At 45.2% G+C, this 25,432-nt stretch overlaps 1 protein-coding gene across 1 annotated transcript in view; it reads left to right on the top strand.

Moving 5' to 3' along the window:
• The window catches only part of ADCY1 (adenylate cyclase 1), a 144,957-nt gene that overhangs the window by 77,316 nt on the left and 42,209 nt on the right, over positions 1-25,432 (top strand). The window contains exons 6-8 of the mRNA XM_032758145.2: positions 6,484-6,642; positions 8,800-8,941; positions 10,765-10,920. Of these exons, the coding sequence (XP_032614036.1) occupies positions 6,484-6,642; positions 8,800-8,941; positions 10,765-10,920 (457 nt within the window). The remainder of the gene's footprint in view (positions 1-6,483; positions 6,643-8,799; positions 8,942-10,764; positions 10,921-25,432) is intronic.

Here is a 25,432-nt window from a genome sequence, read left to right as displayed (position 1 = left end):
GCTGGGACCATCTTGGCATCCGGTGCATCCCCTGCCAGCCACATTGGGCTGTGTGTGTCCCTGCCTTGCACATGCAGGATGGAATATGTTTATCAACAGGGGGAGCTTGCCCAGGCAGAGGAGGACACTTTATATAATGTCTTTCTCTTCCTCCTACCTTGGAGTGGAGTGTTTTATCTGAAACTTTGGAAACACAAAGTTTTAGGTGAACAGGTGAAGTGGCCAGAGCTAACCTTTCCCTGCAGGGCTCCATGCTGGGCCTCACAGCTGTGCACACTGATTCTGTTTGCTCCCCGCCACTCCTCAGTAGCGAGATCTGCACTCTCAACTGCATTTTTTTCCTGTCTTGAGTCTGATTCTGTTCCAGAAAGCACTTCCCATCTCCAAAGGAGTGGGCCGTGCCCCCAAGACACTAATTTCAGTAGTTGCCCACTGACTTCCTCTTTTAATAGAGTCCTGGGTGGCAGGCTCAGTGCCTGAGTGACCAGGAAGGAGAGGGGCCTGCAGGTCAGATGTGTCCCTTTCCAAGGCTCACAGAGAGGTCTGTTCCAGGCTTGGGGAATTCTGAGTGGGCAGAGGAAATCCTAAGGCACATAAGGGATGTGTATTAGTCTGTTGTCACACTGCTATAAAGAACTACCTGAGACTGGGTAATTTAAGAAGAAAAGAGGTTTAATTGACTCATAATTCTACAGGCTGTACAGGAGGCGTGGCTGGGAGGCCTCAGGAAACTTACAGTCATGGCGGAAGGCAAAGGGGAGGCAAGCACGTCTTCTCATGGCGGCAAGAGAGAGAGAGCAAAGGGAAAAGAGCTACACACTTTCAAACAACCAGATCTCGTGAGAATTCACTCACTGTCATGAGAACAGCAAGGGGGAAATCCGCCCCCATGATCCAATCACCTCCCACCAGGTCCCTCACCCAACATTGGGAATTACAACTGGACATGAGATTTGGGTGGGGATGTAGAGCCAAATCATATCAGGATGGTTTGGCTGGTTGGAAGATTCTTGAAGCATCTCATGCAGACTCCATGGTCCCAGAGGCTGCTTTGATAGAGGGTGGGGGTTAGGGCTCCATTGTCAGCCTCTTTTCAGGCCAATGCTTTGCTGGTAGCACAGGAAAGAAATTGCTGCAGGTGCAGGCAAGCATGCAGCCAGAGCTGGGTCTTGATTTCTGAGGCCGGAGAAAGTCTTTCCCTTGTTGAACAAGTGGGAAAGATCTTGTTTTATCACTTTGAAGAATGTTTATTTCTATGGGAAAAACGGATAGACATATTTTCCTTTTCTGATCTGTAAACCTAGGCCTCCCATGCCTAGCATCTAGTCCTTTTTCATGCAGATTGATCATTTGGGAAGAGTCTAGGACCCATTTTGTCAAATGCCTGTGGGCCTAGTGAGGCTCCAGTGTGAATCCAGGTGGGGCTAAGAGAGGCCCTCTGAAGTGCAGCGTGGGGCATCTCTTTGTAATGACAAGGTGAAGAATGCTGGACTTGAAAGTGGGATCCCAGGGCCCCTACCTTCCTCAGCCACCCAGCTTAGCCAGCCTGGCCCTCTTGGAGCCACAGCATCCAGAGGCTAGAGCAGTGGGCTGGGGCGTCTCCAAGTCTCTGGGCTCCTGCAGCTGGCCCTGGGCAGTCTGACCCTGCCCCCAGCTTACTTGCCCTGACCTCCACCTCTCTCTCAAACTTGGGCTTTATTTAGGAGTGTGGTATACTATTTTAAGGAAATGCCCATTAATTTTTATCGGTGTGATTCTTAGTGAATACTTTAAAAGTGATATACATTCCCTATTTGGGCCAGGTGGTTCCTGTCTATAGGAGAGATGAAGATGGGATGAGAAGTATCCTAACTGTCCAGTGAGTTTGGTGACTGTGCTGGTCTTGCTTCTGAAGAGCTGTGTGACCCTGGACATGTCCCTTTTGTCTTGGAGCTTCAGTTTTCCCCCTCTGTAAAATGGCCGATTCTGCCTCATGACATCCTGTCTCTGAGCCCACAGAGCATTGGAAAGATGAGGGTGGCCAGACCAGCCTCCCAGCTGCTGCAGCCAGGCTGACAAGACCAGGCCCTGTGTCCTGAGGTTTGGGACCAGTCCTTGACCTTGAATTTCCAATGGGATTTCTGCAGGACTGCCCGCGATGCCCAGACTGCAGGGACACAGGCAGCACATCAGTCCCTTTGTCAATCTGAGACCTTCCATGTGATGAGAGTCTCAGTCTGAGGCTTCCCAATGCTCCCTCTCTGTATTCCATACCTGGAAGTCATGTGTGACACCCTTGGGGCGGAAAGAAGGGGGCATTTTCTCCTGCTGGTGAAGTCAGATGAGGCCTGAACCCCTCCCTGGGGCCTGGCTTGGGGGATACTCAGGTTTGAGTCCTTCTCCCCCTGGGGCTTTGCTCTGTGTGAGATCTGTGCTCACCCACCTTCTTCTGCTCATACCCCTCCCCTCTGACACATACCACCAGCTCTGCTGCTCTCCCAGAGATGCCCTGAGTATTAGGACACCCTAGGAAGTTGCTCCTAGCCAGCCAGTTCTGGCCTCCCAAAATGGCATTTCATATGGTTTCAGCTACCTCATCCCCAGCTGCTGTTTCCTGAGGGGGCTGGGGTGCTTCTGATTTCTTCCTGGCTCCCATCCTTCAGGCGATGCTTCAGGCTCCTCGAGTCCTTAATTTTCTTTGCAGCAAAATGGAGAAATAGTGTTTGCATCTCTGAGTTGTTTTGATAATTTAATGAGATCTCAGATTAAATGGGCCTGCATAGACTGGGTTCTAGCAGCCACTGCAAGTATTGATTCATCGGCTCCCAGAAAGAGGGAGCTGGTGGCCAATCCTGCAGGATTGGTTCATGGTTCTGTGTACCCATAGGAATGTGGATTTGTCTGTCCATTTCATGGGGGAAGCCTTGTCCGTCACAGGTGATAGGCAAACCATGAATCAGATTTTGAACAGGAACCTCATTCTTCCACATGACCACCAAGTATGCAAGCCACCATTTTTGGTAAATAGACTCAATCCAGATGCCTTGCTGGCAGTGTGTATTTTTGGTTTACTACATTGAATTAAATTAGAAGTAAATGGCATGTGCTTTTCCTCCCTGACCCACTTTTGAGCTGCTAAGTTCAGCTTGTGTGTGCTGCGGTCATCAGTAGAACTCGACTGTCCCCCAGCCTGCATCCCTGGAGGTCGTGCGAGAAGGGATGCCTACTGGCCTTGTCCGCCTGGCACTTGGGCTGTCCCCAGCAGTATCTTAATTTTTAACAAGGGGGCTTGTGTGTGAGCTATGGAGCATGCTTCAGTTTCTCAGCACGGAGAAACTTGGAGGATTACTTCCTCTAATTATTGGATTCTAGTTTTCAGAGCCAGACCTGTTGATAAATTTAAGGATGGATTTTCTGTGGGAGAGGTGATGCCTGTGTGCACACACTTATACACCCACCACATGGTTTTCCCTAAAATTTTAGGGGATGTGGAGCTTCTGAATCTTTATATTCTAGATTGAGAAGCTACATTTTTACAGATGGGGAAACTGAGTCCTAGGTGGGGAAGGGAGGAGCCCAAGTTGAGGTGATGAGCTTGAACCACTTGAGGCTGAAACCATTTGCCCCGCCCTTCCCACCACACAGGATGGGGGCTTGGAGGCTGCTGCAGGCATGTGTGTTGTTATTTCTAGAAATTCTGCCTAGGTGACAGTAAATCGGCCTCTATAGTGTCCTCCCTCCTCTTTTTTTCCCCTGTTATGTGCACAGCTGTAGCTACAGTGCTTGAAATAATGGCTGACACTCAGTAGATGTTCGTTGAACAAATGAAGGAACGTATGCTTACCTGTCCTTTCACTTCTGAGCTTCAGTGCAGCCGTGACTAGGTTTCAGCTCTGCCAGAATTTACTCACGCCAAGGGGCCAACAGCGGCCCCCTCTGCTAGAGATAGGTCACTTCCTCATTTTGTTCCTGTTGGGATCCAGCTCAGAGGACCAAGGTCAGGGCTGTAGGCGGTGGGCAAGTGTCAGACTTTTCCTCTGCATAAAAAACACTTGCAATAAATAAGTGAACCTGAGAGCACAAATAAAGAAAAAACATGGTACAAATAAAGCCAAGGAAGTCCGTGGAAATTCTGTTCCTTGGAAATGAAGTTAAAGGTTCTGTTGGATTTAGACGAAGCCAGCTTGGGCATCCCAGGAATGGTGAGACCAAGAGGAGTCACCGTGAGAACAGTTCTGGATGCATCATTTTTTTAGAAGTAACTGTTCAGTTAACTGTAGATCTGATGTTACCAAGAATTGAGATATTTGAGGCAGAAGCGACTGGGAAAGATTGAAGATGGAGAGTATTGGTAGAACGTGGTGGTGTGGATTTGGTTGGAGGCTGGCCGAGGTGCCACTTGCTGGGAGCCTAAAGGTTTGCTTTGGTGAGCTCGAGGGGATCTGGGGATGAAGGTGGGCATGGGTCCCAGAAGTCTCCGTGCCATTTACCGTTTCATGGCTTCAGAGGTACAAACACTAACAGTGCACAAAAACATTATTAGTGTGTTTTGTTATTTACATTTCAAACACTAACAGTGCACAAAAACATTATTAGTGTGTTTTGTTATTTACATTTCAAACACTAACAGTGCACAAAAACATTATTAGTATGTTTTGTTATTTACATTTTCCCATACTCATTTCGTTTTGTGAATTTTGAAAAATAATTTTTTATTTCAGCGTTTGGTTTCAGTGTCTCAAAGAAGATTGGCAAACAGCTGAAAAAAAGTTAAAATACAAAAGTATATTCAGCTGGGCATGGTGGCTGATGCCTGTAATCCCAGCACTTTGGGAGGCCAAGGCGGGTGGATCACGAGGTCAGGAGATCGAGACCATCCTGGCTAACACGGTGAAACCCTGACTCTATTAAAAATACAAAAAAAAAAAAAATTAAAATTAACTGGGCATGGTGGCGGGCGCCTGTAGTCCCAGCTACTCGGGAGGCTGAGGCAGGAGAATGGTGTGAACCCGGGAGGCAGAGCTTGCAGTGAGGGGAGACAGCGCCACTGCACTCCAGCCTGGGCGACAGAGGGATACTCCGTCTCAAAAAAAAAAAAGTATATTCAAAATATATAAAACTACATAGGTGTTAAAGATATATCAGTAGTCTGACTTCCACATAATGTAAATCTGTGGCATGCATACTTCTGAGTTTACTGAGGTTTCTGAACATGCGCTGGGACTTGTGTGATTCTGCGGTCTGCCATCTGCCTTGGAGTGACTGCTGGGGCCTCCGTGTGCTATGGTTTTCGGGAACAGGCCCTTGTAAGGATGAAGTGAGTAGTGATGGGCGGCTGGCAAGGGTTTGAGTGGAGGCTGGGGAAGCAGTGGGGTTGTGCTGAGCAGGTGCTCCCTGAGCCTTGGCTGGGGCTCCAGGAAGGAGGCCCCAGTGGGAAGTTGGGGTGAAGTTGAACCACACACAGGCTTCTCGGGTGGGTGGCACAGCCTTGCCTTGCACATAGCGAGTTGTTATTGACAAATGTGATATACAGAGGCCTCCAGAATGGGACTCCAGGCTGAGCTGGTTTGCTGTCACCACCTGATGGCCCACCCCTCAGTCTTTCTAGGAGCTTTTGTTAGTATTTCCATCCTGGATGGAATAGAAAGAGGAGGTTGGCCTCTTAAGCCTTGAGATGCACTGGGTTAGGGTTTAAATGATTGCAAAGCTTGTAAAAGTGAATTTAGCTGGGGCTGGGTGTATACACGAGGAAACTGAGGCATAGAGATGGGCATCGTGTACCCAAATTCAGCCAGGCTTGCCTGGGTTTTACCAGAAGCCCTCGGTTCTCTCACCACCTGCTCTGCCTCTGTTCCCTTCCCTAATGCCCCTTGCCATACTCTTGTCCCCACCCCAGCTCCTGGTGAATGCCCCTCATGTCACCAGCCTCTCATGTCTGGATGTGGCCTCCAGGCCTTGACCATAAGTTTTCATTGAGGCCTAAGGCCGAGTGTGCATCAGGAAGGGGTGGGAGGCAGAGCCCGATGCCTGGGCTGCAGATTCTGTGGATGTTTCCAGCGGGTTGTCATCTGCATCTGGCTGGCAAGCAGGCATGGGTCCCTGTGAGTGAGCAGTGGCCTCACAGAGCCTTATGTTAATCTGAACTGTCACGATGCCACACTCCACAGTAATGACCAGGTCCAACTGGGATTTGGGGACTGCCCTGGGCAGGGAAGGCCCTCTAGGAGGCCATGAAGGGAACTCATGGGTCTGGTGTGGACATGGTGTGAGCTGGCTGGGAGCATGGGCCAGAGCCACCACTCCTGCCTAAGGCCCTCAGCCCACAGGTGGGCAGGAAGGCACTGTGTCCACTGACTATGTCAGGAGACCTCCACTCTCAGGCCACATGCAGCAAGGACAAGGCCCAGCTTCCCTGGTGCTCACAGCCTAGCAGTGCAGACCAAGGTGGCCCCCTGGGCAGATACAAGGTGGGCCCCAGCCCCACGCTCTGTGTCTGTGTTGCAGATCCGTGGCTGAAGCCACTGAGGTGGACCTGAACATGCGTGTGGGTCTGCACACGGGCAGGGTCCTCTGTGGCGTCCTGGGCTTGCGCAAGTGGCAGTACGATGTGTGGTCCAATGATGTGACCTTGGCCAATGTCATGGAAGCCGCTGGCCTGCCAGGGTAAGTCAGGGATGGGGTAGGGAGGGGAGGGAGGTTGGTGGTGGCTGCACACCCCTGGGCTAAATCCTTGCTTGAGGTTCTGGGCTGTGCTCTTAAGGGCACTTGTGTGAGTGCTCCTAGAGGAGCCTGCCTGTCCCAGCCACACCTGCCAACCAGACTTCCTGTGATATGCGTCCCACCCAGCCTGGCTGCCACTCTGTGCTGGGCCCAGCTGAGCCTGGCGCACATCTACATAAAGCTGTCATTGGACCAGAAGGCCAGAGCAGATGCGCATGGGTACCTCTGCCCATGGCATGGTTGCTGTCCTCATGACTTATTGTCACTGCATCACTTCTTTTTTTGCTGTCTTTGGTTTCATTTTCTCAAACGTGCAAATGGAAAGTGCTTGGACTTTAGAGCTCCTTCTCCACCCCCAAGCTCCACACAGCCATCTAGGAGCTCATGGGCATCTGGGTCACAGATGATGCCTTCTTTGAGCTCTCTGAGAATGGCCATGGGCTGTTGACGGCTGTGCTCCGTGGCAGGCTCAGCCTTGTCTTGAGGAAGATTTCCATGCACCCCTCTGCCACCCCTGGGTCCTGTAATCTCCCTTTTGTATGATCTCGCAGTGGCTGTCATGGCAGACAGCTTCTCCAGAACACTGGCTGCCCCTCAGCAGGCAACTTTTGCAGAACACTGGCTGCCCTCAGTGTGCCCTGGGCTCAGCATAAAGCAGGGGCTTCAGTGAGAGCTGGTGTTTCCTCTCCCCATTGGCTTCCAGGGCTGGGCTATGCAGCCGCTGTCTCCATTGCTGATGGAATGGATGAAGCATCAGCTGAACACAGGAATGCACAGACACTTGCCTTTCTGGAGACTGTGGTGCCTGCAAGTTTCCAGACAGCCTCGGTGACCTTTGTAGTTCAGGGCCAGGCTGATGGGGGTGACAGTGTCCCCAGGTGCTTCCAGGGTGCCTCCGGAGGGGCAGGAAGCAGCAAGGGTTGAGGCTTGCCGTGAGCGCCCTGCCTGCCCCAGGCCAATGGGAGCTGCTGATGGGGGCACCCAGGGAGCATCCCAGCAGGGACTGGGCCTGGGGATCCAAGCACTCTGAGTTGATGGCAGGAATCGGCCCCTGTAGATGGGGCAGCACAGGGACAAGCTGAGGCTGGAGTCAGAGAACCTGCCTGTGCTGCCTTCTGGCCCTTGCGACCTCTCCACTTCCTGGCCTGGCAGTCCCTCCCTGTCCCTCCCTCTCCCACCCCCGTGCTCCTCTGGGGATCCTGGTGGAGCCACTGCTGGGAAAGGTCTCATGATCTCCCGAGCCCTGTCTTCACCCTCTCAGGATCCCAGTGAGCATGGCAGCTCTGCCTTCAACCGCCTCCCATCTGAGCCAGGCTCGCTGCTTTCGTCCTCAGCCAGCCTTAGAGTTTAATTATGAATCCCAAGCTTTTCCCCTGCGAAGAGTTCAGAAGGTTGCGCGGTGAAGAATTGGGTTTGCAGGGAATGGTTTTGGAAGGTGGGGAGTTTGCTTCTCGCCCCATAAACCTGTGAGCTCAGGCGTGCCCTGCTAAGGAGCAGAGACTGTGGGTGTTCGTTTTCTGCTGAGACGATGCCAACTGTGGGGGATTTTCCTGTCCTCACCAGAAGATTGGGTTGGGGAGGCGTGAATGCCTGGGCTCCACAGCGTTTCTCACCACCCTGCTTCCCACCCCACCTCATGTGTGAACACCGTGGCCACCCCTGACTTCTTGCTACCCAGTGGGGTCTGCCCACTCCTTGTGCTGACCAGACCAGACTGTGGTTGGGGAGGGACTCCCATGTCTCCTCTCCTCTTTCTCTTCTTCACATTACTGCCCGTTTTTTCCTCAACTTCCCTAATGAGTCCTGACATATTCTTTCTCTCTCTCCCTTGGTTCCTCTGCTCTCCCTCTGGCCCTGTGTCCCCCACCTCAGCCATCCCTGCTGTCCTGCTGGGCATGGTTCCTGATGGCCCTACTGTATCTCTGCCTGGGCCCTCCCTCCTGGCATGGGCAGACTTGCATGGGAGCATGAATACTCTCCATGGAGCCTGCCTTGGTGTGGGGAAGCCTCTGCCTGTGCCCCTTCCCCTCTGGTGAGGCCCTGCAGACTCTGACAGCAGTGGTTCCCCACTCATCCAGCCTCTACCTCCTCCTTTTGTAGGAAGGTTCATATCACAAAGACGACCCTAGCGTGCTTGAATGGGGACTACGAGGTAGAACCAGGTTACGGACATGAGAGGAACAGTTTCTTGAAAACTCATAACATCGAAACCTTTTTTATTGTGCCATCCCATCGCCGAAAGGTAGGCACCAGAGCCCCCCTTATTTGGTTGATCCTTAGCTGCTTGGCCTGTGCAGAGCTTTACAGATGTGACTGCTCCTGCTTCCTCTCCAAGCACTGCTTCTCTGGGCTGTGAACTTGCTAAGATGAGGAGAGTTGTCCCCACTGACACTGTCCTGGGCCTTGTCTCTTACTGGTGTGGGGAAGGGTCTAGGTAAGGGAGCCAGAACCCCTAGTCAGAGATCTGGGGTCACCTCGGGGCAGGCCATTCTGTGTCCTCTTTCCCCTCCCTGGGCCTTCACTGCCTCCCCTGCAAAGTGGGCATGAAACCCTGCTCAGGGATGGGGAGCTCTGAACTGAGGGGTGCTGGGCACAGAGGTGGGCTGTTACTGTCTTATATGGGGCACTCGAGGTCACCCGGCCCAGAGAAAAGTGGTCTGGACATGATCAAGAGTGATCAAGTCACTTTCAGGGTCCATGTGAGGGGTCAGGCTCAGGTGAGGGTACAGGACTCAGGTGAGGGGATCAGGCTCAAGTGAGGTGTTCAGGGGACAGGTGAGGGGTTCAGGGCTCAGGTGAGGGGTTCAGGGCTCAGGTGAGGGATTCAGGGCTCAGGTGAGGGTGCAGGGCTCAGGTGAGGGTGCAGGGCTCAGGTGAGGGGTTCAGGAGTCAGGTGAAGTGTTCAGGCTCAGGTGAGGGTACAGGGCTCAAGTGAGGGTGTAGGGCTTAGGTCAGGGGTTCATGGCTCAGGTGAGATGTTCAGGGCTCAGGCGAGGGGTTCATGGGTCAGGTGAGGGATTCAGGGCTCAGGTGAGGGGTTCAGGCTCAGGGGAGGGTCGATGGCTCAGGTGAGGGTGCAGAGCCATTAGTGTGTTGGCTCGTTTTAAAGAAACAATTTGTGGGAGCTAGTCATTGTGCAGCCCAGTGGATGTAGGCCCCTGGGCTCTGTCACACTGACATAGACAATAGCATCCAGTCCTGTAGTTTGAGGGTAAAAGGGGGTGACAAGGTAGGTACAGTATACAGCCCCACTTTAGAGAAGTTTGAATAGCGGGAGGGGAAGAGTGAGATTGCTCAGAAGAAGGGGGTTTTGTTGTTTTGAAGAGTGGAGATTTGTACCTACCTGTAGGGGCCAGAGAAAGTGAAGTTGAGAGGTAGGCAGCGAGGCCAAGGAAGGGGTACCGCATTCCTGGAGAGGAGATGGGGTGAGAGCTGCTGTGGGGCTGCAGGAACTTTGGACTCACTCAGAAGACAGGCCGGCCAGCAGGAACGATGACAGTGGAGCATTCATGGGGTCCCACTTTCCTATCACCTCATTTGACCTTGAGAAGGCCCCAGCGGGTGAGTGGGTGATGTTCATCCGATTTTACAGATGGAATTTCACCCAGAACATGAGGACTGTGAGGGAATTTAGGTTCTGAGCCTCAGCTGGGTGCACTGCCCAGCCCTCCCCATCCTCCCCATGTGATTTCTTTCCTTGTCTGTAGAAGGGGACATACTGGAAACTGAACGGGGTAACAAAGACCTTTATTCCAAGCCCTGGTTGTCTTTCCTGACTAGGGCCTCCAGCCTTCCCCCGTACTTTGCTTCAGGATTCCATGCATCACGTTGGCTTTTAGAGGCCTTTGGTGCGGTTTGAGAATTGAACGTTTTGGACGTGGGTTGTGGTTTTGTTTGCTGCTCTATTCTTGGCATGTTCCCCAATGCCTGGCTTGAAGTAGGCGCTGAGCAAATGAATCCCAGTGCCCTGGGGTGGCTGTGTTTGTCAGGATGGCATTCCCAGCCCGAGAGCCACAATGCCTCTCATTCACAGCATTTCTCCTTGCCCCTTGTGTGTTTGGACAGATATTTCCAGGCCTAATTCTCTCAGATATAAAACCGGCCAAGAGGATGAAGTTCAAGACCGTCTGCTACCTGCTGGTGCAGCTCATGCACTGCCGGAAAATGTTCAAGGCCGAGATCCCCTTCTCCAACGTCATGACCTGCGAGGACGATGACAAGGTAGGAGCAGCCAGGGAGCCTGCCACGCTGGAGCTGCCAGGGACTGGTCTCTGTCCTGCCCTCCCAATATGGCCCCCATGCGATTTGGCTAGATCAGAATTCCTTGTTTACATGTGGATAATCTTGTAAATGCTGCTCAGAGCTGAGCTACTTTTTATTTCCTGCAAAAGTCATTATAGTGTACTTTTTTGCTCCTTGGCATTCTTTGTATTTGTCCATAATCTATGTATTTATTCCTGTTTATCCATAAATTCAAGCTAAAATTCCCCACCTGCTTCTAAACGGCCTCTCAGGGTATTCATTCTGGGCAGATATTCTGGGCCCTTCCTCCTTAGGTAGATTTCACACTAAGGCTGGCCCTACCCACCTGTCATCCTTGCCCCCAGCGTCCAAGCCTGTGCCTCATCTGTCTGTGCCTGTGCGGCTTCCTGGCTCCCTCTCTGTGCAGGAGCGCGCTGCCTGCAGATGGCCTTCCTCTGTTATTCTCGGTCAGCAGCCCAGCCAGGATGCCCAGACGGGCAAAACACCAAAACACTGTCTTCTCAGCAGTCTCCACTTCTGACCCCTCGCTCGCAGTGCCTGATTCCCCACCCCCAGACCCCAGGCTTCCCAGCTCTGCATCAGATGCTGTGGGCAGGGCGAGCCTGAAAGTCTGAGCTTTTGCAGTTCCAGTGTCACCCCTTCATCACCATCTGCCCCCCAGACAGGGCTCCATACTGCTGCTGCCTTGTGATGAGTGAAAGCAAGTCAGAAATGGGAAGGAGAATAGCGTCTCCACTGCAGGAGCCATCAAAGGGTGGTGACGGGACACGGCAGGCAGGTGGTCTCTGCAGGGATGTCTGTGGTGGTCCCAGCAGGGCGTGTGCCTAGGACAAGAGGAACAGGTGCAGTCTGTGTGCACACAGCAGCCACCACCTACAGCAGTCTCCCTCTGCGGGCGTCCAGGCCTGTTAACACTCTCTTCTCTCCGGCTCTGCTACCTGCACCTCCAGACTCAGCCCAGGCCTGCCAGCCCCAGCGTTTGATGGAGCCCAGCCTTGGAGCTGCAGTTAGGCGTCAGGTGGGAGAGTGCGTTGTGCCGTCTGTGACCTTGGTGCAGCTTTTGTGAGCAAACGTGTCCAGAGTTCAGGGGAATGGCTTACAAAGGCTCCTGGACAGACTAGGACCACCTCAAACTGTCCTCTTCCTCAGGGTCCCTGTTCCCCAACTGTGCTCATTCAGGGGTGTGGGAGCCAGGGCAGAGGGGACTGGCCTCTAGGTGGCGGTGTTGCACAAGGGCCCAGTCGCAGCCAGGAGGGCGGGAGCTGTTAAAGAAAATTATTTGGCCGGCTCGGTGGGCTCATGCCTGTAATCCCAGCACTTTGGGAAGCCAAGGCGGGCGGATCACGAGGTCAGGAGTTCAAGACCAGTCTGACCAACATGGTGAAACCCTGTCTCTACTAGAAATACAAAAATTAGCTGGGCATGGTGTCACGTGCCTGTAGTCTCAGCTACTCTGGAGGCTGAGGCAAGAGAATCGCTTTAACCCGGGAGGTGGAGGTTGCGGTGAGCTGAGATCGTGCCACTGTATTCCAGCCTGGATGGCAGAGCGAGACTCTGTCTCAAAAAAAAAGGAAAATTATTCAATGACACTTGCTAAAACACAGTAAGATAGTCTGTTTGCGGTACCATAGCTATAGCGTAGGAAGCACGGCAGTAGCAGTGGAGTCATGCTGTTGGGGGGAGAGGTTAGACTCAGCTCCTAACAGAAGGGGAGTGAGGGTCAGTGGATGGAAAATTTCTAAGAGGAAACATAGGGGTAAGGGGATTCTGGCCAACTGACCTAGCACGATTCTTGCTGAAGACAGGCCTAGGTGATCAGGCCTCCCCTGGGGGCTGGTGGAGGGTGAGGAACCTGATCAGATAGGAGGGGGATGGGATATTGAAGGTGGGGTGTTCCTGCTAAAACTAGATTTTACAAGGAAGTGCACCTTTGGGCCTAGGAGAAGTTTCAGAGCCTGGCTAAAATTTGGTCAAGCAGAGAAACTGTGTCAGACCCCACACATCTGATACCTCTCCTGTAGGTTCAGATCCATCCCTCACTGAGTGGCCTGGATGTCCTCCTGGGGGTTTGGTCTCCCACCCTGCAATGGGGGCAACTGTGCACGTAGCTTCAGGTCTTGCCCAACAGCCACTGTCACCAGTGCTGCAAGGATGAGCTCCTGCCATCAGCCCTTATCCCCAAGGGCATTCACGCCAGCTCTGTTTTTTCTCTCAGCACTCTCTCCTGATCATAAACATAATTGATTATGGAAAATATGGAGAAACACAAAGACGCACAAGGGAGAAAATGAAAAGCATTTATCTGGAATCCTACCATCTCACAAAAAAGCTATCATGAACATTTTGTTCCTTCCAGTTTCTTAAGTTTGTGTGTGTGTATTTTTTTAATAAACTTGACTGGGTGATACACAGGCAGTTTGGTTGCTTTTTTTTTTTTTTTACTTGCCAATATATCATAAACATTTCCTTATATTATTAAATACTTGTCAAAAATATGATTTTTTGGTCCTTATTTTGCTTTAAGTTCTGGGATACATGTGCAGAGTGTGCAGGTTTGTTACATAGGTATACAGGTTCCGTGGTGGTTTGCTGTATCCATCAACCCATCATCTAGGTTTTAAGTCCCACATGCATTAGGTATTTGTCCTAATGCTCTCTCTTCCCTTTCCTCCCACCGCCTGACAGGCCTCGGTGTGTGATGTTCCCCTCCCTGTGTCCATGTATTCTCATTGTTCAACTTCCACTTATGAGTGAGAACATGCGGTGTTTGGTTTTCTGTTCCTGTGTTAGTTTGCTGAGGATGATGGTTTCCAGCTTCATCCACGTCCCTGCAAAGGACATGAACTCATTCTTTTTTATGGCTGCAAAAAATATGATTTTTAAATATCATTATATACATTTGCAGCCTAAAGAGAAACCATTTACTTAATCAACCTCCATTGATATTTAGGTTATTTCTGTTATGTTTAAATGAAGCAAATCATGGACAGAGCTTTTGGTCATGAAAGTATGTTTACTTCTCTGATGGTTTTGTATAATGGAATCCAGAGAGTCAAGTGTCTGCCTGAGTGTGTGCAGCTGTTAGGGTTGTTATGCTCATCGTCCACTGGGCCCACCAGGTGGGGAGCATGACATTGCCTGCCCGAGTCAGCATGGGACACGTCTCTATTCTAGTTTCCTAATACCTGGCAGCACAGTTGTCTCCTCTAATAGCTACACCCAGAAGCCTCCCAATTCGGTTCTCTCTCTTTTTATTAAGTGCTTCTTTTGTTCTTCTCTTCACACTTAAATATTTAAGCTTGAATTAAAAAATAAAAGCAACATGCACACATGATACAAAAATTAAGTCCTCCAAGATGTTTGCCATTTTGTATTTCCTTCTAGAAAATCAATTTCGGTGTGCACCAGAGGTTAATGCAAACAGAAGTTTATCATTTTGTCTTCCATGCTCTTTTCACTAGGTGACAGACTTTAGAAATCTTGGAATCATTTCTAAGTGGCTGGATGGCCTCCCACTGCAGGAGGGAGGGAAGGAGGGATGTGACTTTACCACTGGCTTGTTGGTTGCTGGGGACTTTATTTCTAGAGGTTGATCTCATGTCTACTGGTGTCATGAACATCTTTTTTCACAAATGTCTTAGTAAATCTTACAAGGACAGCCTAGGGGTATTTCTTTGTAGTGGAATTGCTGGGTTAAATGGTGTGCCTGTTTTAATTTTGGATAGCTGTTGCCAAATTGTTCTCTCTCAGGCACTTGCTGTGCTCGCTCCCACCACCGATGCACCTGAGCCTTGGTTTCCTCAATGGAGTCAGCTCTGTGTTTTAGCATGGTTTAAAAAATCACCAGTATGCTCAATGCAGCTTCTTTTCTTTCTTCTTTTTCAGTTATACTTTAAGTTTTAGGGTACATGCGCACAACGTGCAGGTTTGTTACATATGTATACATGTGCCATGTTGGTGTGCTGCACCCATTAACTCATCATTTACATTAGGTATATCTCCTAATGCTATCCCTGCCCACTCCCCCCACACCACAACAGGCCCTGGGGTGTGATGTTCTCCTTCCTGTGTCCATGTGTTCTCATTGTTCAATTCCCACCTATAAGTGAGAACATGTGGTGTTTGGTTTTTTGTCCTTGCGATAGTTTGCTGAGAATGATGGTTTCCAGCTTCATCATGTCCCTACAAAGGACATGAACTCATCATTTTTTACGGTATTCCATGGTGTATATGTGCCACATTTTCTTAATCCAGTCTATCATTGTTGGACATTTGGGTTGGTTCCAAGTCTTTGCTATTGTGAATAGTGCCGCAATAAACATACGTGTGCATGTGTCTTTATAGCAGCATGATTTATAATCCTTTGGGTATATACCCAGTAATGGGATGGCTGGGTCAAATGGTATTTCTAGTTCTAGATCCCTGAGGAATCGCCACACTGACTTCCACAATGGTTGAACTAGTTTACAGTCCCACCAACAGTGTAAAAGTGTTCCTATTTCTCCACATCCTCTCCAGCACCGGTTGTTTCCTGACTTTTTAATGATCGCCATTCTAACTGGTGTGAGATGGTATCTCATTGTGGTTTTGATCTGCATTTCTCTGATGGCCAGTGATGATGAGCATTTTTTCATGTGTCTTTTGGCTGCATAAATGTCTTCTTTTGAGAAGTGTCTGTTCATATCCTTCGCCCACTTTTTGATGGGGTTGTTTGATTTTTTCTTGTAAATTTGTTTGAGTTCTTTGTAGATTCTGGATATTAGTCCTTTGTCAGATGAGTAGATTGCAAAAATTTTCTCCCATTCTGTAGGTTGCCTGTTCACTCTGATGGTAGTTTCTTTTGCTGTGCAGAAGCTCTTTAGTTTAATGAGATCCCATTTGTCAATTTTGGCTTTTGTTGCCATTGCTTTTGGTGTTTTAGACATGAAGTCCTCGCCCATGCCTATGTCCTGAATGGTATTGCCTAGGTTTTCTTCTAGGGTTTTTATGGTTTTAGGTCTAACATTTAAGTCTTTAATCCATCTTGAATTAATTTTTGTATAAGGTGTAAGGAACGGATCCAGTTTCAGCTTTCTACATGTGGCCAGCCAGTTTTCCCAGCACCATTTATTAAATAGGGAATCCTTTCCCCGTTTCTTGTTTTTGTCAGGTATGTCAAAGATCAGATGGTTGTAGATGTATGGCATTATTTCTAAGGGCTCTGTTCTGTTCCATTGGTCTATAACTCTGTTTTGGTACCAGTACCATGCTGTTTTGGTTACTGTAGCCTTGTAGTATAGTTTGAAGTCAGGTAGCATGATGCCTCCAGCTTTGTTCTTTTGGCTTAGGATTGACTTGGCGATGTGGGCTCTTTTTTGGTTCCATATGAACTTTAAAGTAGTTTTTTCCAATTCTGTGAAGAAAGTCATTGGTAGCTTGATGGGGATGGCATTGAATCTATAAATTCCCTTGGGCAGTATGGGCATTTTCATGATATTGATTCTTCCTATCCATGAGCATGGAATGTTCTTCCATTTGTTTGTGTCCTCTTTTATTTCGTTGAGCAGTGGTTTATAGTTCTCCTTGAAGAAGTCCTTCACATCCCTTGTAAGTTGGATTCCTAGGTATTTTATTCTCTTTGAAGCAATTGTGAATGGGAGTTCACTCATGATTTAGCTCTCTGTTTGTCTGTTATTGGTTGTATAAGAATGCTTGTGATTTTTGCACATTGGTTTTGTATCCTGAGACTTTGCTGAAGTTGCTTAACAGCTTAAGGAGATTTTGGGCTGAGATGATGGGGTTTTCTAGATATACAATCATGTCATCTGCAAACAGGGACAATTTGACTTCCTCTTTTCCTAATTGAATACCCTTTATTTCCTTCTCCTGCCTGGTTGCCCTGGCCAGAACTTCCAACACTATGTTGAATAGGAGTGGTGAGAGAGGGAATCCCTGTCTTGTGCCAGTTTTCAAAGGGAATGCTTCCAGTTTTTGCCCATTCAGTATGATATTGGCTGTGGATTTGTCATAAATAGCTCTCATTATTTTGAGATACATCCCAACAATACCTAATTTATTGAGAGTTTTTAGCATGAGGCGCTGTTGAGTTTTATCAAAGGCCTTTTCTGCATCTATTGAGATAATCATGTGGTTTTTGTCATTGGTTCTGTTTATATGCTGGATTGCGTTTATTGATTTGCGTATGTTGAACCAGCCTTGCATCCCAGGGATGAAGCCCACTTGATCATGGTGGATAAGCTTTTTGATGTGCTGCTGGATTTGGTTTGCCAGTATTTTATTGAGGATTTTTGCATCAATGTTCATCAGGGATATTGGTCTAAAATTCTCTTTTTTTGTTGTGTCTCTGTCAGGCTTTGGTATCAGGATGATGCTGGCCTCATAAAATGAGTTAGGGAGGATTCCCTCTTTTTCTATTGTTTGGAATAGTTTCAGAAGGAATGGTAACAGCTCCTCCTTATGTCTCTGGTAGAATTCGGCTGTGAATCCGTCTGGTCCTGGACTTTTTTTGGTTGGTAAGCTATTAATTATTGCCTCAATTTCAGAGCCTGTTATTGTTATATTCAGAGATTCAACTTCTTCCTGGTTTAGTCTTGGGAGGGTGTGTGTGTCGAGGAATTTATCCATTTCTTCTAGATTTTCTAGTTTATTTGGGTAGAGGTATTTATAGTATTCTCTGATGGTAGTTTGTATTTCTGTGGGATCGGTGGTGATATCTCCTTTATCATTTTTTATTGTGTCTATTTGATTCTTCTCTCTTTTCTTCTTTATTAGTCTTGCTAGGGGTCTATCAATTTTGTTGATCTTTTCAAAAAACCAGCTCCTGGATTCATTGATTTTTTGAAGGGTTTTTTGTGTCTCTCTCTTTCGGTTCTGCTCTGATCTTAGTTATTTCTTGCCTTCTGCTAGCTTTTGAATATGTTTGCTCTTGCTTCTCTAGTTCTTTTAATTGTGATGTTAGGGTGTCAATTTTAGATCTTTCCTGCTTTCTCTTGTGGGCATTTAGTGCTATAAATTTCCCTCTACACACTGCTTTGAATGTGTCCCAGAGATCCTGGTATGTTGTGTCTTTGTTCTCGTTGGTTTCAAAGAACATCTTTATTTCTGCCTTCATTTCATTATGTACCCACTAGTCATTCAGGAGCAGGTTGTTCAGTTTCCATGTAGTTGAGTGGTTTTGAGTGAGTTTCTTAATCCTGAGTTCTTGTTTGATTGCACTGTAGTCTGAGAGACAGTTTGTTATAATTTCAGTTCTTTTACATTTGCTGAGGTGTGCTTTTCTTCCAACTATGTGGTCAATTTTGGAATAGGTGTGGTGTGGTGCTGAGAAAAATGTATATTCTGTTGATTTGGGGTGGAGAGTTCTGCGTCTTTTCTTCTCTGTTTCTCATCCACCTAGGGGCTCTCCTACCCCATCTCCTAGGCATTTTGTTTAAACACGGCTAGAAATTTTTTAAAAAGATAACTTCTACTATATCTATCTGAATTTAATGAAGATAAAATTTCAGCTTGTTTGGTCCACACTTTTTGAAACTGATTGCAATAATGTTTTACTTAGTTCTGTTGCATTTTTTTGATCTACAATAGTATGTTTTTCAAATCGTGATAATTTTGCTTTCTCTTTTTTATCCTATGTTAAATGATTGCAATAGGGTGGGCATTCTTTTTTGTTCTGGCTTTAATAAACAGGATTTTACCACTAATTGTGATGCTTTGGGTTAGGAGTAATAGTGTATGGCTAATTATTTCAAGAAAGTGATCATTTGAGTTAGCTTTTGAATTTTTTCTTTTAATAAGCGGATGTTGAATTTTAGAAAATACTCTTGAGTCGGTACTAAGATGCTTAGCCTGGTGGTTCCCCCTCTGACTGTTAATATGGTCAGTGATATCACTGCATCCTCCAGGGTTCTTTTGACATTGTCGGAGCTTCACCTTCCTGTCCATCCCTGTGGCCTTGGACTGTTCCTGGTACATTTTCGGAGATGTGTATATCATCTACTCACTGAAGGACAGCTACCTTCTTCTCAGTGTGTTGGCCACTCTCGTGGCTGCCCGTCACAGCCCAGTACTGTGATTTATGACTGTGGAGGACAGTCAGTAACCCAGGACATAGCAGGTGAGCTGACAGGCAGAGGATGCTGGGTGGTGACAGGGTTTGGAGGTGTGGCTGACCTGAGGGTGGACCAATGTCTATCACTCCTGACTTGAGGGAGGATCCATGTCCATTAGCACCAACCGGAAAATGGACCTGTGTTCATCAGCCCCGACCACAGGGAGGATCTGTGTCCCTCAGTCCCTGACCTGTGGGAGAACTCGTGTCCATCAGCCCCTGACCTGAGAGTGGACCTGGATCCATCATTCCCTGACCTGAGAGTGGACCTGTGTCCATCATTCCCTGATCTCAGGGTGGACCTGTGTCCATCATTTTCTCACTTGAGGGTGGACCTGTGTCCATCATTCCCTGATCTCAGGGTGGACCTGTGTCCATCATTTTTTCACCTGAGGGTGGACCTGTGTCCATCATTCCCTGATCTCAGGGTGGACCTGTGTCCATCATTTTCTCACCTGAGGGTGGACCTGTGTCCATTGGCCTTGATCACGGGGAGGATCTGTGTCCCTCAGTCCCTGACTTGAGGGTGAACCTGTGTCCTTCAGTCCCTGACCTGAGGGTAGACTTGTGTGGATCTGCCCCAACTGGAGGGTGGACCCATGTCCATCTGCCCCGACTTAAGGCTGGACATGTGTCCATCAGCCCTGACCTCAAGGTGGACCTGTGTCCATCAACCCTTCATGTGAACTCTCAGAACTGTCAGACCAGGGAGCAGTTGACACTGACCACTGGTCTTCTGAACAAGCCCAACCTCAGGTAGATAACCAGTGACCGGCAGGGAACTCAAGTCAAGGTCTGCTTGTCTGGGGTTGTAGCCTGAATTGGCAATGGAAAAGCTACTGGGCGCAGCAGAGATTTGCAGTGGCAAGGACTCTGAGCATGGTTTCCTCATTATCTCCAGCTTCAGGACAAAGTGTCCCCTTGAGTATGGAAGTTTTTACCTGGAATCATCCCTCTAAATGGTATCACACAGTATGTGATCTCTGAAATTGGCTTTTTCTTCATCCAGTATTATGCCCCTGGGATTGTGTGTTAATAGTGTATTATTATAATTATTATAATTGTGTATATTATTCCCCAAGTTGTGTGTGTTAATAGTGCCTTCCTTTCATTGCTAAATAGTCCTTCATGGTATGGATAGACCACTGTTTGTTTAGTCATTTGCTTGTTGAAGGACATTTCTGTTTCCAGTATTTAACTTTTACAAATAAAGCTGCCATAAACATTGTTGTGCAAAATTCTGTGTGCACATACATGTTAACTCTTCTAGGATAGATGCCCAGATGTGTGATTGATGGATCATGTTTAGATTTTTTTCATAAACTGCCGAACTGTTTTCCAGAGTGTCTATTTTATATCGTCATCCCCAATGTATGAAGGATCCAGTTCATCTGCATCCTCACCAGCATTTGGTGTTCTCTCTCTCTCTTAAATGTAGCTGTTCTAATGAGTATGTAGTGATACTTAACTACGATTTTATTTTGGCATTTCACTGATGGCTAAGGATGTTGAACATCTTTTCATGTGCTCATTTTTTATCCATATGTTCTCTTGCCCTTTGGTGAACTGTCTCTTTATGTCTTTTGTCTGATTTCTAATTGAATTGTTTGATTTTTTTGTACTGTTCATTTTTGAGAGTTCATGGTATATTCTAGAAGCAATTCTTCTGTTAGAGATGTGGTTTGCAATTATTTTCTGCCAGTTTGTAGCTTGTCTTTTCATCATCTCAACAGGGTCTTCTGTTCTGTTTCATGGAGCAGATGTTTTTAGTTTTGAAGATATCCAATTTATTGATTTTTCTCTTTTATGATTCATGTTTTTGGTGTCATATCTAAAAACCTCTTACATAGCCCAAGTCCCCAAATTTTGACATACATTTTACTCTAAGAATCTTATAGTTTTACATTTAATAGTTAAATCTATGATCCATTTTGAGTTCATTTTTTAATAAGGTGTAAGTTTCACTTATTTTTTAGATTTTATTTTTGCTTATGGATATCTAGTTGCTCCAGCGCCATTTGTTGATAAGCTATCTTTCCTCCATTAAATTGCTTTTGAACTGTTGTCAAAAGTCAGTTGGCCATACTTATGTGAGGCTATTTCTGGGTTCTCTGTTCTGTTCCATTTCTCTATTTATCTGTCTGTCTGTCAACACCATACTGTCTTGATTAATGCAGTTGTATAAGTCTTAAAATCAGGTAGAGTGATTCTTCTTACTTTATTATTTTAAAGAAAAGTGGGCTATTCTAGTCCCTTTTCCTTTCTGTTTGCATGAACATGGTATGCCTCTTCATTTATTTAGATTTTCTTTGATTCCTTTCATCAGCATTGTGAGGTGTTCAGCATACGAGACCTTGCCATGTTTTGTTAGATTTACATCTTGTATTTTATTTTTCTCAGTGATTATAAATGATACTACATTTTAATATTGGTCTTCCTTTTTTCATCACTAGTATAAAGAAATACCATTATTTTTTACATTTATCTTTTATACTGTCACCTTTTGGAACTCACTACTTTGTTCTTGGAGTTTTTTATATATATATATATATATATTCCTTGGGATTTTCCATGTAGATCATCATATCATCTGAAACTAGAGACAATTTTCTTTCTTTCCCATCTGTATGCCTTTTACTTCCTTTTCTTGCCTTATTGCACTGGCTGGGGTTTTTAGCACTATGCTTCATAGAAGTGGTGAGAGCCAATATCTTGCACTTTATCCAGATCATAGAAGGAACGCGTTCAGTCTTGCACGATTAAGTATGATGTTAGCTATAGGCATTTTGTAGATGTTCTTAATCAAGTTGGAGAAGTTCCCCCTCCATTCCTAGTTTTCTGATAATTTTTATCATGAATTGGTATTGAATTTTGTCAAATGATTTTTCTGTATTAATTGACTTTCCTCTTTAACCAGTTCATCTGGTGGGTTACATTGATGTTCAAATATTTAACCAGCCCGGCCTTTCATCCCTAGAATTGTTTATTCTATATAATTCTAATTATATATTGCTGAATTTTATTTGCTAATATTTTGTTAGTTTTTTTATATCTACATCCATGAGGGATATTGGCCTTTAGTTTTCTGTTTTGTAATATCTTTGTCTGGTGTTGGTATCAGGGTAATACTGACTTTATAAAGTGACTTGGGAAGTGTTGCTTCCTCTTCTATTTTCTGGAAGAGATTGGTTAAAACTGGTGTTAATTCTTTAAACATTTGCTAGAATTTGTCAGTGAAACCATCTGGGCATGGAGGTTACTTTTTCAGGAATTTTAAAAATTTAGAAAGTCAATTTCTTTAGAAATTATAGGATTTTTCAATTTACCCTTTATGTTGGATGAGTTGTGGTAGTTGTGTTTCAAAGAATAGTTCATTTGATCTGAATTGTCAAATTTATGTGTGTAGAGTTGTTTATAATATTCCTTCATTAACCTTTTGATGCCTGCAGAGTATGTAGTAAAATTTCATTTTATTTCTGAATTTGTTAGTGTATTTTCACTCTTATTTTTCAGGCTTGCAGTGATTTGCCAACTTCATTGATATTTTCGAAGAACCAGCTTTTGGTTTCATTTATTTTGTCTTTTTTTTTTGTTTTCTTTTTATTGAATTCTTCTCTTTATTATTTCCTTTCTACTGTTAGCTTTGAGTCTATTTTGCATTTCTTTTTCTAGTTTGTTAACATGGCAATTAGATTATTGATTTGAGACTTTTTCTTTTTTCTTATGTAAGTATTTAGTACTATTAATTCCCTTTCAGCACGGCTTTAGCTGCATCCCATAGATTTTGGCATATGTTCATTCGGATGAGCATACATATATATCTGTATTTTTTTTTTTTCCTTGAGACTTCCTGTTTGACCTATAGCTAATTTAGAAATGCTTGGAAATTTTCCTGTTATCTAACTGTTACTAGTTTTAGTTTGATTCTGTTTTGGTCTGAGAGTACATAATGTGTATGATTTCAATTGTTTTAAATTTGTTGAGTTTTGTTTTATGGCCAAGGTCTCTTAATACATACTCTTGGGTACCTGAAAAGAATGTATTCTGCCATTGTTGCATGGAGTATTTTATAAATGTCAATTAGATCTTGTTGTTTGATGATGTCTTAGCTTATTTTGTGTCTGATTGTTCAAGGGAGATGTTGACATCTCCAACTATAATTGAGAATTTGTTTATTTCTCCTTAAATTCTTTTTTTTTTTTTTTTTTGAGACGGAATCTCTCTCTATTGCCCAGACTGGAGTGCAGTGGCGTGATTTCAGCTCACTGCAACCTCTGCCTCCTGGGTTCGAGCAATTCTCTGCCTCAGCCTCTCGAGTAGCTGGGATTACAGGTGCCCGCCACCATGCCCTGATAATTTTTGTATTTTTAGTAGAGACGGGGTTTCACCATTTTGGCCAGGCTAGTCTTGAACTCCTGACTTCGTAATCCACCCGCCTTGGCCTCCCAAAGTGCTGGGATTACAGGCGTGAGCCACCGTGCCCGGCTCTTTCTGCTTAAATTCTATCAGTGTTGGCTTTGTGTGATTGAAATTTCTATTGTTTTATGCATACACATTTAGGATTTCTATGTCTTCCTTTTACATTGACTCTGTAATCATTTTGTAATGTCTCTCACTATCCCTGGTAAATTTTTTTGCTCTGATATCTACTTTTTCTGTTATCACTACAGCCACTCCTACTTTCTTTAGATTAAAGTTTGCATGGTGTATAATATCTATTCTATTAATTTCAACCTATGTGTATTGCTATATTTCAAGTGAGTTTCTTTAGACAGCATATATTTGGATGATATTTGTTAAATCATTTATTACAGCCTCTTTTAATTGGTATATTTAGAATATCTACACTTAATGCAATTATTGATATGTTGTTGATAAGTCTGCTGTTTAACTTATTTTTTGTTTTCTGTTTGTTCCTTCTGTTTTTATTTCTCTGTTTTTTTCTATGTTGCTGTGAGCAATTTTTAGAATTCCATTTTGATTTATATATAGTATATCTTGTTGCATACAATTTTTGTAGTTTATCTAGATATATATTATTTTTACATAACATTACAGCCTACTACTGATGTCAACATTTTAACAAGTTTAGTGTAGAAACCTTACCTCTCTTTCAGTCCCTTTATCCTTTCCCATTTATAAGATAAATATCATAAATATTTCCTCTGTATATATCAGACAAATTTATAATCTTTGGTTCAACCAGAAAACATGTAGAAAATTCAAGAGAAGAAGGAAAGTATATTGCATTTACCCACATTTTTATCCTTTCTGTTGTTATTTGTCTTTGTGATGTTCCAACATTGTTTCTTTTACTATTTTCTTTTTTGTTTCAAGAATTTCTTTTTGCTATTCTTTAGGTTGATTATAAAGTCTTTCAACTTTCCTTTATCTAAAAATATTATAATTTCTTTTTCGTTTCTGAAGTATAATTTTGCTAGATGTTGAATTCTGGGTTGACAGTTCTTGAGCGCTTGACTAATGTTTTCCGACTTTTTTCTGGCTTCCATGGTTTCTGAAGAAATGACGCTATCATTCTAGTTACTTTTTTTCTCCCCCCAAAAATCAGATATCAGTTTTCTCATGCTGCTTTCAAGAATTTTCCTTTGTCTTTTGTTCTTGGAAGTTTGATTGTGATGTGTGTTGGCATCTGTTTCTTTGAGTTTGCCCTGTTTGAGATTTGCTCACTTACTTCAATCTGTAGGTTTATATCTTTTGCCAAACTTGGGACATTTTCTGCTATTATTTCTTCTAATATTTGTCCAATCTTACACCCTTTTTCTTCCTTCCGGGACTCTGATGACATGTTAAATCTTCCATTTTAGTTCCACAGTTCCAAAGTCTCGGTTTTTTTTTTTCTTTTTTTAAGTCTGTTTTCTTTTCATTGTTCAGATTGGATAATTTCTGTGACTCTGTCTTCTAGGTGAGGAATTCTTTACTCTGTGCACTTCAGTCTGCAGTTCAGCTCATCCATTGGGTTTTAAATTTTGATTATTGTATTTTTCAGGTCTGTAATTTTTATCTGTTCTTTCTTATACTTTTTTTCTGAGACTTTCTATAATTTGTTTCAGGTGTGTTCATAATTACTTATTGAAGCATTTTTATAATGACTGCTTTAAAATTCTTGTCAGATAATTTTAACAACTCTATCATCTTGAAGTTAGTATCTATTGATTGTCTTTCTCATTCAAGTTGACATTTTTTAAGGCTTGATATTATGAGTGGTTTCCTTTTTTTTATATCCTAGACATTTTGGTATTATGTTGTGATACTCTGTATCCTATTGAAATCTTTTGTTTTAGCAAGTCTCTTCAGACTTTATAGCATTGGGGCAGTGTGGGTGGAATTCCAGGTTTCCCACTC

The sequence above is a fragment of the Hylobates moloch genome, unplaced genomic scaffold (genome assembly GCF_009828535.3).
Source record: "Hylobates moloch isolate HMO894 unplaced genomic scaffold, HMol_V3 SCAFFOLD_1, whole genome shotgun sequence".
Lineage (NCBI taxonomy): Eukaryota > Metazoa > Chordata > Mammalia > Primates > Hylobatidae > Hylobates > Hylobates moloch.
This window is presented reverse-complemented; position numbering and strand designations above follow the sequence as displayed.